This window comes from Heptranchias perlo, chromosome 11 (assembly GCF_035084215.1).
Source record: "Heptranchias perlo isolate sHepPer1 chromosome 11, sHepPer1.hap1, whole genome shotgun sequence".
In the NCBI taxonomy this organism is placed as follows: domain Eukaryota; kingdom Metazoa; phylum Chordata; class Chondrichthyes; order Hexanchiformes; family Hexanchidae; genus Heptranchias; species Heptranchias perlo.
In genome coordinates this window covers 6,648,110-6,662,305 of record NC_090335.1, presented here as the reverse complement: position 1 = coordinate 6,662,305, position 14,196 = coordinate 6,648,110, and the positions used below count along the sequence as shown (strand labels likewise).

Genomic DNA, 14,196 nt, shown 5'->3' with positions numbered 1-14,196 from the left:
CAATGGGGAACATAAAGGGAAAATTAACAAAATGTATTAAGTTTGTATTTTTAAAACTTTTTCCTTGTCTCCCACATGTAAAACATAACAGTTCCTTAGACGTTTTTTGCTTGTCCTTTTAGTACTGAAATTTCTTCAGGCTGCCTGCCCTGAAAACACATCACTAAATGTAATACCAGTTTATTTTCTGGAAGAGACTTTTAAAAAGAGCTCCTAATTTATGTTGAGCAGTTGATTACATTTTAAAAATGGCAGTAGGAAAACTTAGTTAACATGTGATGACAGAAACAAAGAATGAAGAACTCAAGTACTTCCCTAACAATCTTCTACTTTTGGGATTCTTTTCACTCCTCTGTCTGGGTGAAGGTAGTCAGACTTTCATTGGTAGTGAGAAGAATGAATATGATATATAAGATATTGAGACACTAGACAAAGAAGAAGGAGCTAAAGTTTATTTTGAAAGAAATATTTTAAAAATCAGTCCCAATTTCTCTGCCTTTGTGTGCAGGCAGGTGTGCATTGGGAAAGTTGAATGCAGGAATCACACAAAACAAATCACTGGGTTTAAGATGCAGGTAGTAGTACTGAAGAAAGGAAGCTCAGTGGGTATGGGGGAGGCCTGAAATCATAATTGGATGGGAGCAAATGGGATGAGTGGGAAGTGCTCTGTCAAATATTAGATGGGGGTCCAGGTCAAACCCAAAGATCAAGGGTGTAGGCAAACCTGAAAATTGAGTGAAGAAACCAACTGACCTGAGTGATGTAACTGGGATGGGGAAGCAGCACTGGGACACGTAGAAGATTTTATATAAAAGGCGACAGCTAAATGCCAATTATATAGATTAGGGGGACTAACTTGGTGCACATGACGTTAAACGAAGAGATCAAAAACAATGTCAAGATATTCAAAATAGAAAGGGGGGAGATAATTGATAAACTAGTCATACTTAGAGAGGATAAGACCCCTGGTCCAGATGGATTGCATCTGTGCATACTAAAAGCTAGGGAAGAGACAGCACAGGTACTAGTGTATAAAAAATACAAATTCAAAAGAAAAAGGAATAGTGCCAGAGGTCTGGCGGACAGCTAATGTTATTCCTATATTTAAAAAAGGAGATAAAACAAGTCCAGGGAACTAGACCAATTAGCTTAACATCGATGGTAGGAATTATAATGGAATCTTTACTCAAAGATGTAATAGAAAAACATCAAGAAATGAAAATATAATAAAGAATAGTCCGTATGGATTTGAAAAGGGAAGTTCATGCTTGCCCAACCTTATTGAATTCTGAAGAAGTAACAGAAAGAGTAGACAAGGGTGATGTAGTGGATATAATATACTTGGATTTTCAAAACGCCTTCGATAAGGTACCACCTTGTAGACTCATGACTAAAGTCAAAACAGGTGGAATCGGGACAAGTAGCAGAATGGATAGCAAACTGGCTACAAAACAGAAAACAGTGTAGGGGTTAACGGTAGTTACTCAGACTGGAGGAAGGTGGGAAGTGGTGTTCCACAGGGATCGGTGCTGGGACCACTGTTGTTCACCATTTACATTAATGATTTAAACCCTAGAATCGGAAGTGCAATTTCAAAATTTGCAGACGACACCAAATTGGGGGTATAGTTAATACTGAGGAAGACTGACAAAATACAGGAAGACGTTAACAAACTTGCAGAATGGGCATATAAATGGCAAATGAATTTCAATATAGATAATTGTGAGGTGGTGCATTTTGGTAGGAGGAATAAGGAGGCCACTTACTCCTTGGGAAAATAAGTCTCTAAATGGGGTAGAGGAGCAAAGGGATTTAGGGGTATAGATTCACAAATCATTAAAAGCGGCAACAAAGGTTAACAAAGCTTAAAAAAAAGTGCAAACAAAGCACTTGGGTTCATTTCTAGAGGAATAGAGTTCAAAAGCAGAGAAGTTATGTTAAACTTATATAGAACCTTGGTTAGACCTCACTTGGAGTACTGTGCACCGTTCTGGCCTCCATATTACAAAAAGGATATAGATGCACTGGAGAAAGTGCAAAAAATATTTACAAGGATGATACCAGAACTGAGACGGTACAATTATCAGGAAAGACTGAACAGGCTGGGGCTCTTTTCTCTCAGAGAAGGCTGAGAGGTGACCTGGTAAAGGTCTTCAAAATTATGAAGGGGCTCGATAGGGTCGACGTAGAGAAGATGTTTCCATTTGTGGGGGAGTCCAAAATTAGGGGCCATAAATATAAGATAATCACTAATAAATCCAATTAGGAATTCAGGACAAATTTCTTTGCTCGGAGAATGGAACTCACTATCACATGGAGTAGTTGAGGTGAATGGTATAGTTCCTGTGGGGAGTGCAGCCAGAGCCAAGACCATAGCACCATGGGTGGCTCAGCTGTACGGGAGGGGAGGAGAAAGGTCAGGAGAGCAATAGTGATAGGGGATTTTATAGTTAGGGGGACAGACAGGCGATGCTGCGGCCGCAGACGTGATTCCAGGATGCTATGTTGCCTCCCTGGTGCCAGGGTCAAGGATGTAACTGAGCGGCTGCAGAACATTCTGGAGGGGGAGGGTGAACAGCCAGAGGTCGTGGTACCAGCGCCATAGGTAGAAGAAGGGATGAGGTCCTGCAGGCAGATTTTAAGGAGTTGGGAAAGAGATTAAGAAGCAGGACCTCAAAGGTAGTAATCTCTGGATTACTCCCGGTGCCAAGCGCTAATGTGTGTAGAAATAGGAGGATAGAGCAGATGAATGCGTGGCTGGAGAGATGATGCAAGAGGGAGGGCTTTAGATTCCTGGGGCATTGGGATTAGTTCTGGGAGAGGTGGGACCTGTACAGGCCGGACGGGTTGCACCTCAACGGAGCTGGGACCAATGTCCTCGCGAGGAGGTTCACTAATGTTGGGGGAGGGGGGGGTAAACTAATTTGGTAGGGGGATGGGCACTAGGATGTCACATTGGAAAGGAGAAACATGGTGCACCAAGGATTGGGAGAGAAAGATGGTATTAGATGGGATCAGCCTAAGATTGATTTACAGTGCATGTGTGTAAACGCACAAAGCGTGGTAAACCAGGTTGGTGAACTACAGGCTCAAGTAGCCACATGGGAATATGATGTTGTTGTGATAATGGAGACCTGGCTCAAAAAAGGGCAGGATTGGGTACTAAATATTCCTGGATACAAGGTGTTCAGGAAGATAGGGAAGGAAAGAAAAAAGGCGGTTGGCAGTATTGATTAAGGAGAATATTGCAGTGCTGGAGAGAGAGGATGTCCTGGAGGGGTCAAGGACAGAATCTATTTGGTTAGAGTTAAGAAACACTGGGTGTATTCTATAGGCCACCAACTAGTGGGAAGGATATAGAGGAGCAAATTTGCAGGGAAATTACAGAGAGGTGCAAAAGCCACAGAGTAGTGATAATGGGGGACTCCAACTACCCTAATATAGGCTGATTGTAATGTAAGGGGCAAAGAGGGGAAGGAATTTTTGAAATGTGTTCAGGAGAAATTTCTTGACCAGTGCGTATCCGGCCCAACGAGGAAGGAGGCATTGCTGGATTTGGTTTTGGGGAATGAGGGTGGACCAAGTGGAGCAAGTGTCAGTGGGGGATCATTTAGGGAACAGCGATCATGGTATCATAAGGTTTAGAATAGCTATAGAAAAGAATATGGACCACTCTAAAGTAAAAATACTCAATTGGAGGAGGGCCAATTTCAGTGGGATGAAAACAGATCTGGAATCAAAGATTGGCAGCAAAACTGTAATTGAACAGTGGGCAGCCATTAAGGAGGAGATGGTTTGGGTACAGTCTAGGTACATTCCCACACAGGAGAAAGGTAGGGCAACTAAAGCCAGAGCTCACTGGATGACAAAAGAGAGAGAGTAAGATGAAGCATAAAAAAGTAGCGTTTGACAGATGTCAGGTTGATAACACAAGTGAGAACCAGGCTGAATATAGAAAGTTCAGAGGGAAAGTGAAAAAGAAAATAAGAGGGGCAAAGAGAGTATGAGAATAGACTGGCGTCCAGCATAAAAGGGAATCCAAAAGTCTTCTACAGGCATGGAAACAGATAGTAAGAGGAGGGGTGGGGCCGATTAGGGACCAAAAAGGAGATCTACTCATGGAGGCAGAGGGCATGGTCGAGGTATTAAATGAGTAATTTGCATCTGTCTTTACCAAGGAAGAAGATGCTGCCAGAGTCTCAATAATGGAATATGTGGTTGAGATACTGGTTGGGCTAAAAATTGGAAAGGCTAGCTGTACTTAAAGTAGATAAGTCTCCTGATGCAGATGGGATGCATCCTAGGTTGCTGATGGAAGTAAGGGTGGAAATTGCGGAGGAACTGGCCATAATCTTCCAAACATGTTTAGGTACGGGGGTGGTGCCAGAGGACTGGAGAATTGCGAATGTTAGACCCTTGTTCAAAAAAGTGTGTACGGATAAACCCAGCAACTACAGGCCAGTCAGTTTAACCTCAGTGGTGGGGAAACTTTTAGAAACGATAATCCGGGACAGAATTAGTCGCTTGGACAAGTGTGGATTGATTAGGGAAAGCCAGCATGGATTTGTTAACGGCAAATCATGTTTAACTAACTTGGTAGAGTTTTTTGATGAGGTAACAGAGAGGGTAGATGAGGGCAATGCAGTTGATGTGGTGTATATGGACTTTCAAAAGGCATTTGATAAAGTGCCGCATAATAGGCTTGTCATCAAGACTGAAGTCCATGGGAAAAAAAAGGGACAGTAGCAGCATGGATACAGAATTGTCTGAGTTACAGGAAGCAGAAAGTAGTGGTGAACAATTGTTTTTCGGACTGGAGGGAGGTGTACAATGGTGTTCTCCAGGGGTCAGTACTAGAACCATTGCTTTTCTTGATATATATTAATGACTTGGACTTGGGTGTACAGGGCACAATTTCCAAATTTGCAGATGACACAAAACTTGGAAGTGTAGTGAATAGTGAAGAGGATAGTGATAGACTTCAAGAGGACATAAACAGGGTGGCCTGGGCGGATATGTGGCAGATGAAATTTAATGCAGGAAAATGCGAAGTGATATATTTCGGTAGGAAGAACGAGAAGAGGAAATATAAACTAAAGGCCACAATTCTAAAATGGGTACAGGAACAGAGAGATCTGGGGGAAATATGTGCACAAATCATTGAAGGTGGCAGGGCAGATTGTGAAAGCGGTTAAAAAAGCATACGGGATCCTGGCTTTTTAAATAGAGGCATAAAGTACAAAAACAAGGAAGTCATGATGCACCTTTATAAAACACTGGTTCGGCCACAACTGGAGTATTTGTCCAGTTCTCGGCACCGCATTTTAGGAAAGATGTGAAGGCCTTAGAGAGAGGGAGAGAGAGAGCAGAAGAGATTTACTAGAATGATTCCAGGGATGAGTGACTTCAGTTACGTGGATAGACTGGAGAAGCTGGGATTTTTCTCCTTGGAACAGAGACGGTTGCGAGGAGATTTGATACTGATATTCAAAATCATGAAGGGTCTAGACAGAGTAGATGGAGAGAAACTGTTCCCATTGGCAGAAGTGTCAAGAACCAGAGAGCATAGATTTAAGGTGATTGGCAAAAGAACCAAAGGTGATATGAGGAGAAACTTTTTTACACAGCGAGTGGTTAGGATCTGGAATGCACTGCCAGAGGGGGGTGATGGAGGTAGATTCAATTATAGCTTTCAAAAGTGAACTGGATAAGTACTTGAAGGAAAAAATTAGCAGGGCTACAGGAATAGGGCGGGGGAGTGGGACCAGCTGGATTGCTCTTGCATAGAGCCGGCATGGACTCGATGGGCTGAATGGCCTTCTGTGATTCTATGCATTTAAGGGGAAGCTAGATAAGTACATGAGAGAGAAAGGAATAGAAGAATAGGGTGAGATGAAATAAGTTGGGAGAAGGCTCGTGTGGAGCATAAACACCGGCATAGACCAATGGGCCAAATGCTCTGTGCTGTAAATACTATTCAGATTAAAATTGACAACCTAACGCCTTATAAATGTTGACACCTTGTAAACTGGGTGTTGAATGTGAGATTTAGCTCACTGGTGGATTCCTGATGTTTGTCAGCAGTGAGAGGAGGGGCAGGGCTAGGTCCTGACAGCATTGATCAGGGGAGGGGTGCACAGCATCAGTTTGTGACTTTCTAAGCAATCTCTAAACACTGAATTTGTTCTTTGGTGATTGATTGCGCCTGTCTCTGTCTATTTTTGTCAAGATAATGTAAAGATTCCAATTACTATCAACAGAACACACAGAATTAGAATTCAAAATTCAACTCCTTTTTTATTTGAAAAAACAAATCAGGAAATACACTCTGGTGTCTATGTCTCTGACAGCAGTTAGAAATTAGATTGTTTTAATTTCTAACACAGCCCAGGTGAGATAATTAGAGGTTGCTTTCTTCAAAATTCAACTTAAATAAAAGTGAACTCAGTTACAATAAGGAAAGACACTGTCTGATACTGATGTTGTGGATCCCACTAGTCTCGCGGCGGACACAGAGGAATTCATCAGGAGAATGAGGCTCCGGGAATTCTACCACAAACCCCAAGATTTCAGCAGCGAACCCAATGAGACAATCGACGATCCGGAACAGCAGACAGAGGGATCCGCGGTACAGCAACCGAAGAGGAAAGAGTCAAACTGGACTCCTCCGGAGGGTCGCTGCCCTCAGCTGGACATGTATGCTCAAGCTGTCAGGAAATGCGTCAATGCCAGATTCATCAGCCGCACTCAGAAGACAGTCCAGAATATCACCCGAGCACAACGCAACGCCATCAACGCTCTCAAGACCAACCGCAACATCGTCATCAAACCAGCGGACAAAGGAGGAGCCATAGTCATACAGAACAGAACAGACTATTGCAAAGAAGCATACCGACAACTGGACAACCAGGAACACTACAGACGGTTACCCGCAGATCCGACCAAAGAACACACCCACCAGCTCAACAAACTGATCAAGACCTTCGATCCAGACCTTCAAAGCATCCTATGCACTCTCATCCCACGTGATCCCCGCGTGGGAGACTTCTACTGCCTCCCAAAGATACACAAAGCCAACACACCCGGACGTCCCATCGTATCAGGCAACGGAACCCTGTGTGAGAACCTCTCTGGATACATCGAGGGCATCCTGAAACCCATCGTACAGGGAACCCCCAGCTTCTGTCGCGACACTACAGACTTCCTACAAAAACTCAGTACCCACGGACCAGTTGAACCAGGAACACTTCTCACCACGATGGACGTCTCGGCACTATACACCAGTATCCCCCACGATGACGGCATCGCTGCGACAGCATCAATACTCAACACCAACAACAGCCAATCTCCGGAAGCCATCCTACAACTCATCCGCTTCATCCTGGATCACAATGTCTTCACCTTCGATAACCAGTTCTTTACCCAAACACACGGAACAGCCATGGGGACCAAATTCGCACCCCAATACGCCAACATTTTCATGCACAAGTTCGAGCAGGACTTCTTCACTGCACAAGACCTCCAACCAACACTATACACCAGATACATCGACGACATTTTCTTTCTATGGACCCACGGCAAGGAATCACTAAAGAGACTACACGATAACATCAACAAGTTCCATCCCACCATCAAGCTCACCATGGGCTACTCCTCAGAATCAGTTTCTTTCTTGGACACACGAATCTCCATCAAAGACGGGCACCTCAGCACCTCACTCTACCGCAAGCCCACGGACAACCTCACGATGCTCCACTTTTCCAGCTTCCACCCTAACCACGTCAAAGAGGCCATCCCCTATGGACAGGCCCTGCGAATACACAGGGTCTGCTCAGACGAGGAGGAACGCGATGGACACCTACAGACGCTGAAAGACGCCCTAGTAAGAACGGGATATGACGCTCGACTCATCGATCGACAGTTCCGACGGGCCACAGCAAAAAATCGCATAGACCTCCTCAGGAGACCAACACGGGACGCAACCAACAGAGTACCCTTTGTCGTCCAGTACTTCCCCGGAGCGGAGAAACTACGCCATGTTCTCCGCAGCCTTCAACATGTCATCAATGAGGACAAACACCTCGCTATGGCCATCCCCACACCTCCACTACTCGCCTTTAAACAGCCACCCAACCTCAAACAGACCATCGCTCGCAGCAAATTACCTAGCTTTCAAGAGAACAGCGTCCACGACACCACACAACCCTGCCACGGTAACCTCTGCAAGACATGCCAGATCATCGACACAGATACCACCATCGCACGAGAGGACACCACCCACCAGGTGCATGGTTCATACTCCTGTGACTCGGCCAACGTTGTCTACCTCATGCGTTGCAGGAAAGGATGCCCCAGAGCATGGTACATTGGCGAGACCATGCAGACGCTGCGACAACGGATGAACGGACACCGCGCAACAATCGCCAAACAGGAGGGTTCCCTCCCAGTCGGGGAACACTTCAGCAGTCATGGACATTCATCCACCGACCTTCGGGTAAGCGTACTCCAAGGCGGCCTTCGAGACACACGACAACGCAAAATCGTCGAGCAGAAATTGATAGCCAAGTTCCGCACCCATGAGGACGGCCTCAACCGGGATCTTGGGTTCATGTCACGCTACACGTTACCCCACCAGCGAACAAATGTTATCTGTTTTTAATATAATGGGTCATTTGCTGGCTTTCTCTGCCTTCCGGATGTTTCTGCCTCTCTCTGTTTTTTTTCCTGTTTGTTTTTTTGTTGAATGTGTATTCGGGGGTTCTGCAGGTGACACCTCTCTGTCTGAACACGGTGATTGCCTTGGCAACGGGCAGTTGCAGGGGCAGTCTGTAAACACCATGTATTGTTCTGTGATGTATAAATGCGTAGGCTTCAAGGAGCTCCTGAACATTTACCTGACGAAGGAGGAAGCCTCCGAAAGCTTGTGAATTTAAAATAAAATTGCTGGACTATAACTTGGTGTTGTAAAATTGTTTACAATTGATACTGATGTATGATGGGAAATTAGGTACACTGCACTGCTCAGTCACAGCACTGGGCAAAAATGTAAAATTTAAGACCAGGCTTTTGGGAGGGGCTGAGGCCTCCCAAGTAAAAATTTTACTGAAGACATTAAAATACACAACGGTCAATTTATTAGGTAAATTTAATTGTTATTGTGAAGTGTATAAATTTAAATTTTGTTAGAACCCTTAGTTTACACATTAGAAATTTCAGTTACTAAGAAAAAAGGCAGATGAGAGAAAAATTTGCAAAACCAATTAGTGGAAATCGGGCAGATTGCGCAATTAGTGACGAGATTATATGGGCAAAGCCCATTATAAATGGGGACAATGGAATTTAGAATGGAAATAAGTTGACAGTGTGACAAAAAACCTGACCTGATGGGTGGCCAGCGACTCCACCCATTGCAAGGTTAGGTGGGGCTCTTTAACCTTGGTTGCAGCCCATTTAGGACAAGGTACTGAAGATAAAAACAATGGTAAACCACCTCAACTGCTCGTCTCTAGTAAGTGGCTGAAGAATCTCAAGTAAGACCTGAGTTAGGACCTGTCCTCGGACAGAACACGCAACTCCCTGAATGAGAATGTACCAGTATTTGTGTGTGCCTCACACTGATAGTTTGCAACTCCTAGAATGTACCAGTGTCGGTCTGTGACTCACACTGAGAGTTTGCAACTTCCTTGAATTGGTGCTGTCTCTTTCTTCAGTCTGTATTGGACGGTGAGAGCTGGCCTCGCTAACATGAGTTCGTGGCTCCCTTTGAATGATATTCTTTCTGTCAACCTTTAAAATATTATGGTGTTTGTAAAGTCACATCCTAATTTTCTAATTGAACAATCAATTTTTATTCCACACACAACTTTGTGATTAAAAATTATATCCAGATAAAAACACATTCTCAGGACAGTGGCATCATGTTTCACTACACTCCCAATATTGTTGACTGATTAGCCGAGGCAATAGTTCAGAGATTGGAAATGGTACTGAGTGGAGGCAAGGATGTGCTTTGTGGATAAACATCTAGGCAATTTGTAAACCTTAGTGATGCAGCACCTTGCTTCTGCTGCTGGAGTTTATCCGAGTGCTTGCATTGATTCTGGCAGCCGATAGTGACCAAGAATGAATGGTTGTTAGATTGGATTGTGCCTAAAGATGTGTTTTGTCTGATCAAATGTGATTGGAGCCAACAAAGCATTGAAACAACAGTATTTTTGTTTTTCAGGCTCATGGTGTAAATGTTGAAGCAGTCATCAGAGTTGAAGAGGATGAGGAAGACCATAAGCGAAACTTTTCTAAGCATGAAATACAGGATGGTTTGGGGTTGAGCATGCTCATTGACTCTCAGAACAACCAATATATACTGACAAAACCTAGGGACTCGACAATCCCCCGAGCCGATCATCATTTTATAAAGGTAATTGGGGCCTTCATTTTATTACAGTAACCAGGATCCTTTATGTTCAGTTTTACTTTTTTTTTTGAAGTGTCAGAACTTTTCAATTTCTAGTTTCAAAAGCAGTTGATTTGCAAAACGGCTTTCTTGATGAATGTAAGGTGGATCAGAAAGCTCCGAGCCCTCATGGTAGACTGACTCTACTTGCTGAAATAGTTTTGAGCTCCAACAATTGGTATCAACCAGCAGTATCTCAAATTTTGTCAGTGCTAAGTAGGCTCTGGCATTCTCTGTTCAGATAACTAAAGACTGCAGTAAAGCCAGAGAGTTACCCATTTCTTTTGCAACTTAGACACTGTTTGCCCTGCGGCTAGTAAAGTCCATACTCCTTGTTTATTAACTAGCCAGAAGAAAACTGTCTGGAATGATTCCTGTCCATTCCATCTATTGCATTGGTTTTCATGTACTAACCTCTAACCATTAATATTTAAGCTATCAGTGAGGTTACCACATGGAGCCACCTTTGTTGTTCAGCCTGTCTTCGGCCCATTCCACCAGCCTGTCTATTGACACATGGCAGATGAAATTTAACGCACAAAAATGCAAAGTGATTCATTTCGGTAGGAAGAATGAGGAGAGGCAATATAAACTAGAGGGCACAATTCTAAAAGGGGTACAGGAATAGAGAGATCTGGTGGTATATGTGCACAAATCGTTGAAAGTGGCAGGGCAGGTTGAGAAAGCAGTTAAAGCATACGGGATCCTGGGCTTTATAAATGGAGACATAGAGTACAAAAGCAAGGAAGTTATGATGAACCTTTCTAAAACATTGGTTCGACCACAACTGGAGCATTGTGTCCAATTCTGGGCACTGCACTTTAGGAAAGATGTGAAGGCCTTAGAGGGTGCAGAAGAGATTTATTAGAATGATTCCAGGGATGAGGGACTTCAGTTATGTGGATAGACTGGAGAAGCTGGGGTTGTTCTCCTTGGAACAGAGAAGGTTGAGAGGAGATTTGATAGAGATATTTAAAGTCATGAAGGGTCTAGGCAGAATAGATAGAGAGAAATTGTTCCCATTAGTGGAAGGGTCAAGAACTAGAGGACATAGATTTAAGGTGACATGAGGAAAAACATTTTTACACAGCAAGTGGTTAGGATCTGGAATGCACTGCCAGGGTGGGTGGTGGAGGCAGATTCAATTGTGGCTTTCAACAGGGAACTGAATAAGTAGTTGAAAGGAATAAATTTGCAGGGCTACAGGGATATGACGGGTGAGTGGGACTAGCTGGATTGCTCTTCCATAGAGCTGGCAGGGACTTGAAGGGCCGAATGGCTTCCTTCTGTGCTGTAACCTTTCTATGATAATTTGCTGGTAGGATACTCCAAGGATCAGTCTTGGCATCCTTGTTATTTGTGGTTTGTATTGATGTACTGAGGGAGTGCTGCACTGTCGGAGGTGCCATCTCAGATGGATGTAAAGCATCTCACGGCACTATTCGAAGAAGAGAATGGGAATTCTCCCCGATGTCCTGGCCACTCTTCATCCCTCAACCAACATCACTAAAACAGATTATCTGGTCATTATCACATTGCTGTTTGTGGGACCTTGCTGTGTGCAAATGAGCTGCTGCGTTTCTGACATTACAACAGCGACTGCACTTCAAAAATACTTAATTGGCTGTAAAGCACCTTGGGACATCCTGAGGTCGTGAAAGGCGCTATATAAATGCAAGTCTTTCATTAGGGTTACTTGTAGCTGAGTGGGGAAAAATGGCAGCTGCCAGTGAGGGGATTACCACTCCAGGTCCCACTAATGAGTCAGGCTGACTGGTCAATCTGTGCCCTGGAGTACAGCGGACCTGCCTGGCTCAGGTTTCTTATTGCAAAGTCTGGTACAAAGGATTGGCTCAGTTTCAGTCTTCCGCTGCCAACATTTTGGAGCAGACTTGACCCTGGAAAGACTCTGCTTGCTCTTACCAAGGGAGGATAGTCTACAGTTCAGTATAAACAACTGTAACATTGGGCCAGATATTGCTGGGAAGTTGCACCATAATAAAGCATTAACGTCGTGCATCATTATTTAATCAGAAAAAATCCAGCAATTTACAGAGCAACTGACATACGCCAAGAATTCTAATCCTCTGTAATTTGCTCGACCATTTGCGCTGTTCTGCTGATATGCTCACCTTAGCCGTTAAAATTTCTTTCATACCACTCAGGCCACCGTTCAAGTCGATAGGGACCGTGAATTTGCAGGATTTATGCCATTATTCCACATTAATCGCACCGCAGCCACTTAAGGTTAGAAATTAATGGTGTGGAGGACCTGTAAATTATGTGATTTATGGTCCTTGCATGACTCAAACGGGGAGGCCAATAAAGGGACCATTGTAGCTGTGGAGTCTCGGTCTAGCAGTCTGGAAATTGATCTTAGATGTTTTCTTGCCAGCCTTGCCATCCAGATTCCTGATGTTGTTGGAAGGCAATAATTTTCAGGACCTTAAGCTCTTTCTATGCTCATTACATTGCAATGGCACTTGGTATTCCACAGTTTATGATCAGTAGGGAAAAGGAGCAGAGGGACCAGGTGCATCGAGTGAGGCACCATGGCTGGAGGCTAAACAGACATCATTACCCCCCCCCCCTCCTCCTCCCCCCCCCCCCCCCCCCCCCCCAAGAGAATCTACAGGGAACAGTGTCGTTTAAGGCACTCTTGGAGGAGCACTTCATGCGCAGACTATGATTCAGCAAGGAAGCAATTAGCCACCTGTGCAAGATGTTCCCTGAGGATCTGAAGCTGCGGTCCATCTCATCAGTGGCTATGAAGGTGACGGCGGCCCTCCATTTCTATGGACGCGGTTCCTTTCAGGTAGGCACCAGAGACCTCTGTAAAATTAGCCCAAGCGCAGTAAGGACCTACAATTGAATAGGTCACGAAAGCCCTATTCCACCGGGTATCCAACCTCATCCAGTACGACATGTCCTCTGTGCAGCAAAGAGACAGTTCCATCAATTTCCTTAGGATTGCTGGCTTCCCCAGGATGCAAGGGGCCATCGATGGGACTCTTGTGCAGCTGAAGGCATTACTTGAACTTGTCATTTCATCAAAAGGAAAGGTTACCATTCCCTAAATGTTCTCATTGTCTGTGAAGCCCAACACAGTTATTCTGCAGGTTAACGCAGAGCATAGGGGAATGCTCATGACACCTTTGTTGTTTGCTACTCCAATGTTCATGACTTGTTGAGCAGGGAGGGACAAGGAGGTGGATGAATTGTAGGGGACAAGGCGCACCCACTGAAGCCGTGGCTGATGACACCTTTCTGCATCACCAACAACATAGCACAGGAAAGGTATGACTGTGCACACATGTCCTCCTGGCAGGGGGTGGATAGGACACTCGGGCTGCTTAAATCGCCCTTTCAGTGCCTGGACAGGTCGGGGAGTGTTCTACAGTATTCCCCTGGTAAAGTGGCAAAGGTTGTAGTGATCTGCTGCGCACTATTTTGCCCCGAACAAAGGGCTGACCTTTAACTTGGAAGGTGAGTTGCCTGTGGAACCAGAGGATCCCAACCGAAATGTCCCTGGGCCCATGGGTAGAGGCCCGGCGGCAGAGAGCAGCCAGTGGCTCGAGTGTTCAGACAATGATGACCAAACCCTCCCCCGAGTTCCACCAGTGGAATGGAGGGGATCTGGAAGTCTGTGATGACCCCGTGGAATGATTTCCCATGGTGATGCGAGCATTAAGAACATGCAAGATTGCAACTTAAACAATAGAATTTTTATTCAGTGCAACAGT

At 44.6% G+C, this 14,196-nt stretch overlaps 1 protein-coding gene across 1 annotated transcript in view; it reads left to right on the top strand.

Annotated features, from left to right (window-relative positions):
* tmco3 (transmembrane and coiled-coil domains 3) overlaps positions 1–14,196 on the top strand; it is a 97,214-nt gene that overhangs the window by 28,433 nt on the left and 54,585 nt on the right. Inside the window, exon 4 of the mRNA XM_067992486.1 lies at positions 10,226–10,417. Within this exon, the coding sequence (XP_067848587.1) occupies positions 10,226–10,417 (192 nt within the window). The remainder of the gene's footprint in view (positions 1–10,225; positions 10,418–14,196) is intronic.